Source organism: Cricetulus griseus, chromosome 3, assembly GCF_003668045.3.
Source record: "Cricetulus griseus strain 17A/GY chromosome 3, alternate assembly CriGri-PICRH-1.0, whole genome shotgun sequence".
NCBI lineage: Eukaryota > Metazoa > Chordata > Mammalia > Rodentia > Cricetidae > Cricetulus > Cricetulus griseus.
Window position 1 is genome coordinate 90,232,491 of NC_048596.1, and position 13,795 is coordinate 90,246,285.

The 13,795-nt window shown below is 35.8% G+C and overlaps 1 protein-coding gene across 2 annotated transcripts in view; it reads left to right on the forward strand.

Moving 5' to 3' along the window:
• Sbf2 (SET binding factor 2) overlaps positions 1–13,795 on the forward strand; it is a 342,185-nt gene that overhangs the window by 161,663 nt on the left and 166,727 nt on the right. For both annotated transcript variants that reach the window (XM_027410074.2, XM_027410075.2), the window contains 4 exons: positions 7,819–7,896; positions 8,978–9,091; positions 9,501–9,629; positions 11,398–11,496. In XM_027410074.2, the coding sequence (XP_027265875.1) occupies positions 7,819–7,896; positions 8,978–9,091; positions 9,501–9,629; positions 11,398–11,496 (420 nt within the window). The remainder of the gene's footprint in view (positions 1–7,818; positions 7,897–8,977; positions 9,092–9,500; positions 9,630–11,397; positions 11,497–13,795) is intronic.

Consider the following 13,795-nt stretch of genomic DNA (forward strand, 5'->3'; position numbering starts at 1 on the left):
CCTCGTCAGGAGGTAGATATTCAATTCTTAGGGATTGGAGTCTTATCTCATGTAAAGCAAAGCACGAGATGGGTTGAATGTATAGGGCCAAAAGGACAAAGAGGAAGGCTGAGGCCATATGTGGCTAATCTATGGGGTAAATCTATGGGGTTGTGATCTGTTGCAGCAATTTAATACCAAATTAACATTCCTCCAATGTCAAAAATGAACCATAAACCAACTCATGTATATGGAAAAAGTGTTATAAAGCACTATATAAAACAAATTCCAATCATCCAGGCTGTACAGAAACAGAATAAAACAAGTGTTGAACTCATAGAGGGACCAAAATCCCTATCCTTAAAATGGTTAACCAGCAAACCTGTCTGGGTGGGGCAATGGCCTATGACTTCAGAGAAACATATATACAGAAGGACTCCCCCATCATCAAGACTTGTAATTCCTAAGATAGTATCATCTCAGATAATACCAAATTTCAAAAGGTGAATATTTTAAAGAAAAATGTTGACTATGTAATTGGATTGATTATATATGGATATAGCAGTAGCTGAAAAATTATTATTTGAGTTACTGAAGAAATTAAATGTTTCTTGAATTCTTTTTTTTTTAAGATTTATTTATTTATTATGTATACAACATTCTGTCTGCATATATCCTACAGGCCAGAAGAGGGCACCAGATTGCATTACAGATGGTTGTGAGCCACAATATGGTTGCTGGGAATTGAACTCCGGACCGCTGGAGGAGCAGCCAGTGCTCTTAACCTCTGATCCATCTCTCCAGCCCTGTTTCTTGAATTCTTATAGCATTTAAACTCCTATGTAATTATTTAGCAATCATATAAATGATTACTTAATGATTAAGTGCCAGAATTAACAAAGAAAGTTTTTAGTTCTTAAGACAGTTGCTTTTGTAGTTCTTCTACATACTGCATGCTTTACCTGCAATTCCTCTGCCACCAAATGTGGTTAAATATATACTGTTTATTTGTGGTAAAAACTGTGTATTTATTATCACAGTTCTCAAGCATAATAGGTTATGTGCTATAGTATACAATATAATATATCATGAATAAGAGGTAAGAGTAGTTTATATTGTCCCACGAAGACCCAAAAGAAATCAGATTTAATGATCTGATAAGGAAACTTTGAAAAACACGTATAGAATGTTTGCTTGGTTACTAAATAATTGTAATCAAATGACAATACATTACTAGAACTGCATAAGAACCATGAATGGCTTTAAAAACACCAAAACTAAGATAGTATAGGAGGGACTGGGTGATTTGTAATTAGAGCTGACGTTTTTTAGTGTTCTTTTTATTTTGAAACAGGGTTTCACTGTGTGTCACAAGCTGGTCTCTGACTCAAAGTCCTCCTACCTTAGCTTCTAGAGTGCTAGGATTACAGATGTTCATTACCACAATCAGGTTAGTATTAATTTTAAGGATTAGTTGAGTCTTCTAGTCTAATCTTAGTAATACTATGAACAACCTTTGTTTGTTTTTGTGGTGGCAGGGATTGAACTCAGAGCCTTATATATGTTTGGCACCATACTGAGCAACATTCTGCCCTTTTAAAATTAATTTTGAGACAGGATCTCCCTAAGTTGCCAAGGTCAGTATCTTATTTGCAACCCTACTACTGCAACAGCATTCCATGTATCTGCAATTACAGATGCATGCCTTCACACCTACTTGAAAATGATCTGAAAAAAAAAAACAAGATGTGTTTCATACTGATAGAACCTCATCTTTTCCTCTGTGCAAGTCTTGCCTAGACCCTCTCCACTCTCAACTTGCTTACCTTCAAAGCCGTAGTTGAACTTTACTTTGGGCTACCAGCTCAGAAATAGTGGCACAGAGACTTATTAATTATGAAAGCTTGGCCTTAGCTTAGGCTTTTCCCCAACTAGCTCTTATAACTCAAATTAACCTGTTTCTATTAATTTGTGTTCTGTCATGTGGCTTGGTTACCTCTCCTCTGTACTGTATGTCCAACTTCTTCAGTGTTTGCTGGCGTCTCTTGTCTACCTAGATTCACCCCAAGTCCTACATATTCTCTCCTTCCTAGCTATTGGCCATTCAGCTCTTTATCAAACCAATCACAGTGACACATTTTCACAATGTAAACAAATATTCTGCAGTATTTCCCCCTTTTCGTTGAATAAAAAAGGGTTTGACTCTAACAAAGTAAAACTATATACAATAAGAACAATTATCAGTAAGAATTACATTAACAATGTCTAGTTGATTTGTTTTTGGCATATTCAGAGAAACTACTCTATCTTATCTTGATGAGTCCAAAGTTTTATACCTCAACTACTTTCTATCATAACTTGTATTTACCTTCCTAAAAAATCCTTTTAGACTGTAAAACATTTTCTTAAATAACTTGAGCTTTTATGTTTCTCAACGGTATATACTTTTACACCTCTTTTGTGGGTTTCTTTTTTAAAAAATTTGGTAACAAGGAAAACTTGAACTATCTTTCACCCCCATCAGAGATCCAAGACATATAATAATACCTGAGTAAACAGGAAGTGCTGAGTAAACATCCAAAACTATATCCAAGGTTCCTCTGCAATGTTGGGCATCCATCTTTGGCCTACAAACATAGAATATATGACAGATTTTGTTTTGTTTTGTGAAGCAGGAATTTTTGAAGGACTGTCCTACCTTGTCTTGGCAAAGTTCAGCAGTCATCTTCTTTTGTGTTCTGCTTACCCAATTTCGACAATACACTGTTAAACAGTTCAGGCAAAGACAGTTTCTTGCCCAGTGGCTACATTTGCCACAGTGAAAGCAAAATCTATATGGAGGTTCTTCAGTGCCCATTTTCTTCTCTGAAGTTCCTGCCAGGAACAGACATATCTCACTGTCATGAAAAGGTTTTTGTTATTAAAACATCTTTTTAAAAAATTTATTTATTATGTGTACAGTGTCCCACCTGCATGTATGCCTGCATACCAGATCTCATTATGGTTGGTTGTGAGCCACCATATTGTTGCTGGGAATTGAACTCAGGACCTCTGGAAGAACAGCTATTGCTCTTAACCTCCGAGCCATTTCTCCAGCCCTATTAAAACATCTTAAATGCCATATTCTATAGGTCTCTGAAGTATTTGGAGACCATCTGTCTACCTACAATATATCTCCTTTTAACCTTGAAAACATACCTCATGGCTACAAGCTTGATTATTATAAATGACAAACTATCAACCTGATTTTTTACTAAGACATTGTATTTTTTTAGATGAGCTGCATAGGTACAATATCTTAAACAAGAATAGAAACATATATATAGTATGTTAAAAAAAACCCTTAAATTTGTATCAATATACAGAAATCCATACCAGTGGAGAATATTTAAGACTAGTAGTTGCTTTTTTAGTTCAAAAGTAGTTTCAGTAATCTACCCTTTTAGCCTATCTTTCCTTTATCCCCCTTTTATTCTTTTCAGACTGAGATCCCTGAATCTAATCTCCTTTGCTTCGTTTCTTCCATTACCATGACCAATAACAACTTGCTACTAGCCCCCTAAACAATAACAAACATTCATAACCTACCGAACAACCAAAAACCATCCACCTGACCTCTTGGGAATGTGAGCATCATGTTCTCTGGACTGCTTCCTGTTGTCTGGAGACGCATCACAGTGTCTTTAGGAGACACCAAGAAAATTGGGATAATGATCAAGTCCTAGAAGAGCTAGCTGTATCATTTGTTGTCCAGTCTTTTGTTGTTGATGTTTTATTTTGTTTTTCAAGACAGAGTTTCTCTGTATACCTTTGGAGCCTGTCTTGAAACTCACTTTCTAGACCAGGCTGGCCTTGAACTCACAGAGATCCCCCTGCCTCTGCCTCTTGAGTTCTGGGACTAAAGGCATGCACCACCACCGCCTGGCTTTGTTGTCCAGTGTTTACGTGATGGGAAAGTGCAGGGCTTATCTGAAGTCCTGGTGAGAGTAGTCTGTGAGGCTGTCTATACTTATTTGGACCCTCTCAGCTAACAGCTTTGATATTATCCTAGATGCAGATTTTTGAGGAAACTGAAACAGAGGCATTCTGTGGGACTGGATCACCTTGGCTATTTGACTTGTCTTGTTGGTGTCTGGTCCTTTTGTTCTGATAATATACAGACTTTTATATCTGCATTGGCGCAAGTGTGGAATTGTGTAGTGTGTGCAAGTCAGCTAAAGAAGATTCTCTGCTCTGTGTTTTAGCAGTAAAAGATGTCTCACAACTTTTTAAGTCTGTTTGGACTGTATAACCAAATTGTAATGTAAATCTTCATCTGTGTCATATGAAAGGATGGCATGTAATAATAAGTCATGAGGACTCTGTAGCCAACAAGATGTATCATGTCTCATCCAGTCTCGGAGCTGTTCCCATGTAGAGGAATCAGCATATATGTCACCTGTTTTGTAGATTTTCTTGGTTTCTTCCTTCATGTTTGTAGCCAAGATTTTCAGGAGGTCTCTCCCAATCAAATCTGATCTATATTAACTTTGAAAACCCCATAGCTTTTCATTTCCTGTGGAAACAAAGGCATAACCTCTCCCCTAACACAATATATTTCCTGACTTCCATTATGAAATTAAGACAATTTTTAAATGTATAGGTTGATTTAATTTAGCAATTTTTTTCTACAATCCAGTGTCTCTCAGACTCATTTGTCTTTAGCTCATGTCAAAAGCCTTAAAGTCAACAAAGCAACATACCGGATCCAGGCACACTGTGTATTTCCCAGCCTTATGTGGCCTATTTTTTTTTTTTTATATTACGTACTCTTTCTTTAAAGACTTCAATTTATTATTTGTAAACTATTTATTTATTTTCTATGCCTGTCTATACTTATTTTGTTTTCTTTCTTTAGCATTCTGTACCTGTTTAGAGGTTTATTCAGTCTGGACCTGGCTTTACTATGAGCCAAAGCTTAAAATGCTAGGTAGCAGCTAGGCCCTCTGCCGTGCAGCCTCCCCCAGCCCCCACCCTCCCACCCTGGTCCTAACTGGCCCTGCTCTGAAAGCTGCTATGTCCAAGCTGTGGTAGACATTTTTATCTAGTCTCCAGCCCCAATAGCACACAGGTTGCTTAAGTTCTTGGCTATATTAAAGGGGCTGCACCTCCACATGCTGCAAGTACCGAGTCTGCAACAACTGAGAGATCAATGTTGTCTGAAAGCCATGTCTGACTCCATGTTCGGAAATTTTTTTCCAGTTTTCTCAGGCCTTATGTGGATATACATAGCTGGACATTGGGCACCTTCCTTTAGGCTGCCAGCTCACAAATAACAACACAGAAACTTATTATTAATTATGAAAGCTTGATCTTAGCTTAGGCTTTTCCACAACTAGCTTTTTTAACTCAAATTAACCAGTTCCTATTAATCTACCTACATTCTGCCACATGGCTCTCTCCTCTTCACTGTATGTCCAGCTCCTTCAGTCTCTTGTTGGCATCTCTTGTGCACCACCTAGATTCATTCCAAGTTCCTCCCTCTGCCCAGTATCCCACCTATTCTCCTCTGCCTAGCTATTGGCCATTCGGCTCTTTATTAAACCAATCACAGTGACACATCTCCACAATGTAAACAAATATTCCACTACACAAAGCCAAACTCAAATGTTAACATTTTTCTTTAGCTTTTCTTGGTAGTTACATTTTGTATTTCTCATGTTACTATTCATAGGTTCATTACAGTCTATACTCTTCTGAAATGCAAAGCTCAAGAGCTTCTTCCTTCCCTGAGTATTTCAATTAATTAGTTTGCTATGTTTTCTACTTTTATTTTTTCAGTGTACGTTAAAAATATTTTTTCATTTTTATTGTGTGGGTATGAATTATTTGCTTGCATGTAAGTACACCATATGTGTCCAATGACTGAGGAGGCCAGAAGGTATCCAAACTGTAGTTGTAGGTGGTTGTAAGCCATAATGTAGGTACTGGGAACCAAACCCAGATCCTCTGGAAGAGCAGCAAGTGTCTTAATTACTGAGCTATTTCTCCAGCCTCCCCTTTAAACATTTATGAATTAATTTTTGTTAGCATACAAAATAGGTTTTCAATTATCACACTTTGATACATTCCAGTCAGTAAAATTGTGTAACACATTTTCTTTATTTATTCATTGATAGGAATCTGGACTGGTTCCATATCTTGGTCATTTTGATTAGTGAAGACAAAGTTTCTGTTTTGCCTGGTCCTGCAGACTTTTAGTCCCAAATAAAAACACTGAGGCTTATATTAATTATAAACTGTTTGGCTGATGGCTCAGGCTTCTTATTGGCTAGCTCTCCCTTAATTATTAACCCATTTCTATTACTCTGTGTAGACTAGTGATGCAGTAAACATGGGTATGCCTATTTCAGTGGTTTGCTGATCTAGTTTCTTTTAGGTGTGGTATAGATATGTCAGGTGGTGGGTTTTGTTTTGCTGTTTCACTTTTTTGATAACCTTCCATACTGATTTCATAGAGGTTGCAACAGTTTGCACTCTTCTCAGTGGTGTTTGAAGTTCCGCCTTACCCATGGCTATGCCAGCATTTGTTGTCCTGTTGACAGTCATTCTGACTTTGAAGGAGATGGAATCTCAGTATAGTTTTAAGTTTTGTTTCTCTGATTGCTAAGGATGTTGCACATTCTTTTTCAAATATTTACTAGCCATTTGAACTATTCTTTTGCAAACTAAATTATTGACCCATTTATTGATTAGATGATTTGTTTTATTGGCTTTTAACACTTGAGTAGTTTATATATTTGCAATATGACTTCCTGATCCACTATGTAGTTGGCAAAGGTTTTCTCTTAATTCTGTAGGCTGCCTTTTCTCTCTTCTCATGGTTTTATTTTATGTAGTACCATTTATTGGTTCCCCTGAGCCACTGGAGCCTTCTTCAGAAGATTTTTATGCCTGTGAGTAGATCTTGAAGTATTTTTCATGTTTTCTTCTAAAAGTTGCAAACTTTCAGGTCTTATATTATGGGTTTTTTTTAGTTCATTTTGAATTTTTTCTTACAGGATAAGACAGAGAGAGGTGTAACATCATTCTGTGACATGTGTGTGTCATTTTCCCAGCACCATTTGTTAAAGAAGTTGTCTTTTCTATAATACATGTTTTTGACACTTATGTCAAAAATAATGTGTTTGTAGCTGTGTAATGTTATTTCTGGGCTCTCTATTCTATCTCATCCATTTAGTTTTTAGATTACAAGATGTAAAATGAACCTCTTTTAAGAAGTAGCCACATGGCTATGTAGCACTGCTCCCAACTGGTCACTTCCCAGTAGTAGCTTCTCTTTTATAACTTGGTATATGCTCTTTGAGAACTGTACTTATTCAGATATATGTTTATCTCTGTGTAAATTTATTTATTATTTTCAAATAAATGAGACAATGCTGTATGACTTTTTCTAGTTGGTCTTATTTGTAATATTTTATTCCATTTGTATGGGTATTTTGTCTTCATGCCACATGTGTACCTACCAGAAGAAGGTGTCAAAGCCCCTGGAACTCATGTAATTGGAATTACAATTAGTTATGAGCCATCATGTGGTTGCCGGGAATTGTACCTTGGTCATCTACAAAAACAGCAAGTCCTCTTAACCCCTGAGCCATCCCTCTAGCCCCTTTTCTAACATAATGTTTGTCTTCAAGATCTTTCCACAACAATACATGCAAAGCTGTATCAATTAAGTGATTTGTATCACATGAAGGGAATATAATCTAACTCATATACTGATAGTTCACTTAATGCCTCAAATAAACTAAAGAGCAAGTCTTATTAATCCTAGATATATAATAAACTTGTTTTCTTTAGATTTTGCACCCTGATTTGGAAGTAGCAGATCATGCTTTCCCTCCTCCACGAACAGCTTTATCCCACTCAAAAATGCTGGTAAGAAATTTAATATTCAAATTCGATACTTTAAAGGGGTGCTGTACTTTTATTTTTAGGTTTGCTGAAGTGCCTTAGTCAGAAGTACCCCAAATAGAAATTAGAAGTCTTCTGTCCCTAGGAAGGTGTTACAGGAGAGGGGATTTGACTTTTTTTAGGAGGCAAAAGTAGCAAAGAAGTCAATGCCTCTGATATAGCCTGGAAAACTACTTCTGTTTTGTAGTGCTTTGTATCAAACCAGGTGCCTTACTCATGCTATCCACATGCTGTATCACTGAGCTACATCTGCAATGAGGTGAGGGATACTCAGAAAAATGAAACAATGAGAGAGTCAGGTTTCAGGAGTAAGTATGCCAAAATGTATTTGGATTAGCAGTCATAAAAGAATGGAAGAATAGCAGACACCCCTTTTTTATTTTGCCCAGTTCATGTCTTAGAGGTGAATGTGTGACCAGTAGGAGACCTTGCAGAGCTGTGGTCCTTTGAAAAATGATGTAAGCATTATTGACCTTGATTTCTTTATCTGTTAAATAAGTATTGAATATTGAATTCCATATTGAATAAATATGGAATTTTCTTTAATGGTTTTAAAACTTTTTCTATTAAAACATGGATTGGAAAGACTTACTTTTTAAGTCATATTTCATTAGAATAGGTTTTATAATTTAGATAAATCTTGGAAGACTTTCATGAGCCTTTAATATATAATCTTTTGAGAGTGTTTCCCTTTTATATTTGTAACTATAATTTTTTGCATATAGAATAATCAAAGGTCATGGCATATATTCCTTCCTCTGACACAGTAAAAGAGAAAACTCTGGTATTTATTTTTCCTCTGGAAGAAAACTGTATGTACTAGAATCAAATTTTATTTAGTTCAGTAGAAAGAACAAACCAACCATTTCACCCAGGAATAGGTAGACTCTGATACGTCTGTGTATGCTGCTTAGGGAGACAATATTGGAAGCACAGCACACTTGCTCACTCAAACTTTCTTCCTTCTCTCTGTTTAACTTAATTTGTTGTTGTTGTTGTTGTTGTTTTAATTAAATTACCTGTGTGTTTCTTTTTACATTTCCAGGATAAAGAAGTACGAGCAGTTTTCCTTAGGCTATTTGCACAACTGTTCCAAGGATATAGGTCATGCCTCCAGCTTATACGGATCCATGCTGAACCTGTGATCCATTTTCACAAAGTAAGACACAATGTCAGGTTGTCTGTCAAGTGGACTCACTTAAAAGAACCACTCTCTTAGCCATGTGTATTGAATTAGTTTTTTGAATGTGATTAAATGTGTTATGTAACACATAGAGTTGGTTGAATATTTTCCTTCAGAATCTGTAAACTTAAAATTGATATTTCTCTTATTAAGTTGAATATTAATACCTGACTTTTTTTCCTCCTTTTAGATGTATTAATTTTTATTTTTCCAATACTTGTAGTATTTCAGGTATTAGACAAAACCCTTTGAAAGAAATATGTTTCATGACAATGTTTAGATATACCTGAAAGCATTCAAGCAGTTTTCATTCTTTCCATTTTTATTTTAGCTATTTATTCATTTCCCAGTGATACATTATCATTTCACATTTGTTTCTTTACAGACAGCTTTCTTGGGGCAGCGTGGCTTGGTTGAGAATGATTTCCTCACTAAAGTGCTCAATGGAATGGCATTTGCAGGTTTTGTTTCAGAAAGAGGGCCTCCATATAGAGCCTGTGATCTCTTTGATGAGGTATAGTTCTTATCAATGACTAATAGTTAAAACAAAAACCATCACTTTAACATTTACTCATTCATAAACATTGTAAATTAACCATTAACTAACCTAAATATTATGTGTATCAAACCTTGATATTTATAATGTGAATTGAGAAAATTATAGAATGTTTCAGAACTACATAAAGATTTTGAATAACTAAGAATGAATAGCTTCTTAGATCTTTTTGATAATTGGACAGTGTTTATATAAATAAAACTCATTTTTGAAATCCAGTTGTTCAGTAGTTGTCAGTCTGCAACTGGGTTTAACTGGATGCACAGATACTTGACTCTAATTTGCAGTTATGTTTAGTCCACCAATGTCATAGAGCCGTAATTTAAATTTATAGTATTCCTACTAATAATTACTATTTTCTCGATACCTTAGTAGAACTACTTGGGACAGATATATAGTTTTTATCTTTTTAAAGATTTGGCTAAATGTAAAGGGAGAAATAGAATAAATGAATAAGTAGTATTTTACATTTATTACGCTTTCTCTTTTTTAAAAATACATTTCCATTTATCATTTTATTCTATACTCACAGCAGTATATTATGGACACAGGGAAGTGAATATCATTTTTATTTCAGTTTCTGAAATATCAGTGTATTGGAACCAATAAATTTTAAAGTTCCTGATGTCCATCAAAGAAAGTCAATCTTACAATCCAAGAAGGCTCTGTTCAACCCTTTACCACTGGTGGCTTATCTTGTGAAAAGAAAGTAGGAACAAAGTTTTTTGTTTGTTTGTTTGTTCATTTGTTTGTTTGTTTGAGATGGGTCTTTTATAATTTGTAAAGATAGTTAAGTACTCACAGGTAAGAGAAGGGAAGCAGAGCTTCTGTTCTGGATAAAGACCTACACTTGGGCCTCACTTAGTAATGAGCACATGTAGCTGTAAGGCACAGTACCCTGACTTGCACAGCTGTTTGTAGGTACTTACTGAGCTTTGGTTCCCTGTTAATAACAGTTAATGTGACTAGCCTTTGATCAAACCAACATTTATATCAACCTTTAGGTTCCTAATTAAGTACTCAATGGTTGATGGTTTCTGTAGTCAAAGTCCTTTTCTAACTGGTCTCTGAAACTTTATTAATAGCAATATTAGTCTATGCGCTGTCTTTGCTTTCCTGGAAGGAAGGAACTCTAGTTCCTTTCCCTTCTCACCTGTTTACTCTCCTACATTTCTTTTCATGTCAGTCCTCTACAGGAAGTACATACTCCCACACAATTGTCTTAACAAACTAGTTAATAGGGAGATCAATTCCATATATATCATTTGAGAACTGAAAGGAGTCTAAATGGCATCCTACTGTTCCATCTTCACTTAAAGATGAGGAATCTGAACCCAGATCATACTGTCCATAAAGTCCAGTCAGCACAGCATGAATTATTTTTTCATATTTGTAAGTTAAAAAAAATACTTGGAGTCTTTCTTGATTTCTGAATTTTTCAAAGTAAGTGAATTATCATGAGTGAGGCCTATAGGATGAAAGGCTTCTCTGCACTCATAAATGACTGTTCCTTAGGAGTCACTGAGTAGAAACCTGGCAAGCCATGGATTTGATAAGCCTTTGTCATCCTGGGATAGAGGTGAAACCCAGTACAAATCCAAAGTAATTTATTTTTAAAATAACATGTACTTTTAGATAGCTTTTAGTTTGCATATTGTATGAAAATCCAGTTTTTAAATTCAGTGTATTTGGATACTGATTATTGCCATCTGACTCTTTTTCCAAGTTGGTAGCTTTTGAAGTAGAGAGAATTAAAGTTGAAGAAAATAACCCACTGAAGATGATAAAGCACATCAGAGAACTTGCTGAGCAACTATTCAAAAATGTACGTATAAGTGTATTTAGGTAATTTTAAATTACTAATAAAATGTTTAATTTTCAGAACTGAAAAGCTCTGCCATCATAGCAGTGATAGTTAATGCTCTGGATAATCAATCCCAAGGTGTCACATATGGTCCTGTGTGTCAAAGTGTATCACATTTTTATATCAGTTACTGTATCATGAAAATAACTTGACCACACTTTTTTTCCATCAATCTTTGCCTTCATTGTAAGTTTTCTTCTGGGTCTAATGCTCATTTAATACAAAAGTTTAGCACATTGAAGCTCAAAGACTCTTAGATAACACTGAGGGATGTGCCCTGTGTCAGCATAGTGCAGTTTGTCATTTAAGTTCCTTTCTTTTGAATTATTGAGGTAATAAACTAAGCTGGAAGAAAGAATGAAAACTGGCCTGTGGCCACAGAAACTCAGAGGTGAGAATGCTCTCTGGAGAGAGGAATGTTGTAAGTTAGCAGATGAGGATGTGGTGGACTAACCACCTGAGTTCTTAGGCTGCCAGGGAGAGTCCATGCCCATAGCATAGTGGATTTGGGCTAAATGAATGCTGATCACTCTTGCTTGTGAAGCTTTTGATTCTATTTGCTAAGAAACATAAATCAAGTGGGAAATGTGGCCCTCTGAAGAAAAGCAGAGGGAAGTTGTTTTTTTAAGGAATTTATAGAGAAGAAAAACTTGAGATTAGTGTTCTGGTCCCAATGTGAATTGTTTAATCTAGCTATTTGACAAAGTAAACTGTTTGACAGTGAGTTATTAGTCACTGCTTTGTCACATTCATTTGAAATCTGGGAAGCAGTAAGTTAAAAGCAGAAATACTAAACTGTTAGCTTGTTACATATTGTTTATTTTCTTTGCTGTGTGTGCAAGTGCATGTGTGCCTGTGCATGTGCATATATTGAGCCTCCACTATACTTCTGAGCTATTCCCCCTACTCTACTCAATTATGCTCAAGTTCTACATTTGGAATCTGACCTTCCTTTGAGAGAAATAATTCTTTTTGAAAGATTCATACTAAAACAAATGGTCTTTCTTTTCTGAACTATACCCATCTAAGTTTTGGTACAAATTGAAGATTACTAGTTTATTTCTTCAATTACTAATGGTTTTTATTATCAGCTTTGACAGTGTCTTTTGTCTAACATAAAAAGAACAGTAACTAACACAGGCAGAAATTAGGCATTGCATGCTTGGTCCTGGCAAAGGATTATTTTCCATTTTAATTATTCAACAGTGTTACTTCAGTTGACTACCATTTATAGATAATCAGTTCCTTTTGTAAGAATATATTTTGTGGAGAGATGGCTCAAAGGTTAAGAGACCTAACTGTTCTTCCAGAGATCTTGAGTTCAATTCCCAGCAACCACATAATGGCTCACAACCATCTGTAATGAGATCTGCTTCCTCTGCTGGTGAGCAGACAGAACACTGTATGCATAGTAAATAAATATTTTTAAAAAAGAATATATTTTGTATTCTTAAACATTATCTCATTTTAAGTCACAAGTGATTTATCAAAAATTTAAATACATGACATTAACCACTTTACATATATTATCTATAATACTATAGCAGCCATTTAAGGCAGGTTTAGTATGCCCATTTTTCTTGAGAATGTAATTGACTCAGAATCATGTAGCTATTAAGTGATAAAACCCAGACTTTAAATTTATGAACTTACTCATGTATGATTCCTAACCTCACTCTGTCAGATTGGCTCTATCTGCAATTCAAAAAAATTAACAGCCAAGTGATGATGGTACACACCTTTAATCTCAGCACTCAGGAGGCAGCGGCAAGCAGATCTGCGAATTGTAGGCCACTGTGGTCTACAAAGTGAATTCCTGGACAGCGGTAGAAACTATTTCAAAAAACAACAACAAAAAGTAACAATGTTTCCATTACACTTTTTGACAGTGTTTCAGCATACTCTCACTTAGCAGTGACCCTGTGCAGTAAAACAGGGCTGGTGTTGAATAGATGAGGAAATTGAAGATTTGGAAGTAGTTTATTCTTCTCTAGGTAGGAATGGTTTATTGATGCATTTCAAAGATGAGCAAAATGCCAGCTGTAAATCAGTTTAATCAAACGAGTCAAATAGGACTGATACTTTTAATAACTAGTTGTTTACTTCTTTGATCATTGGTGGGGGGGTGAAAGGAGGGTGGTGTTTTGAGATGGGTTTCTCTGTGTAGCTCTGGCTGCCCTGGAGCCTCCCTCTAGACTGGGCTGGCCTCATACTCAGAGATCCCCTTGCCTCTGCCTCTGGGTTAGGGTTAGGTACCACC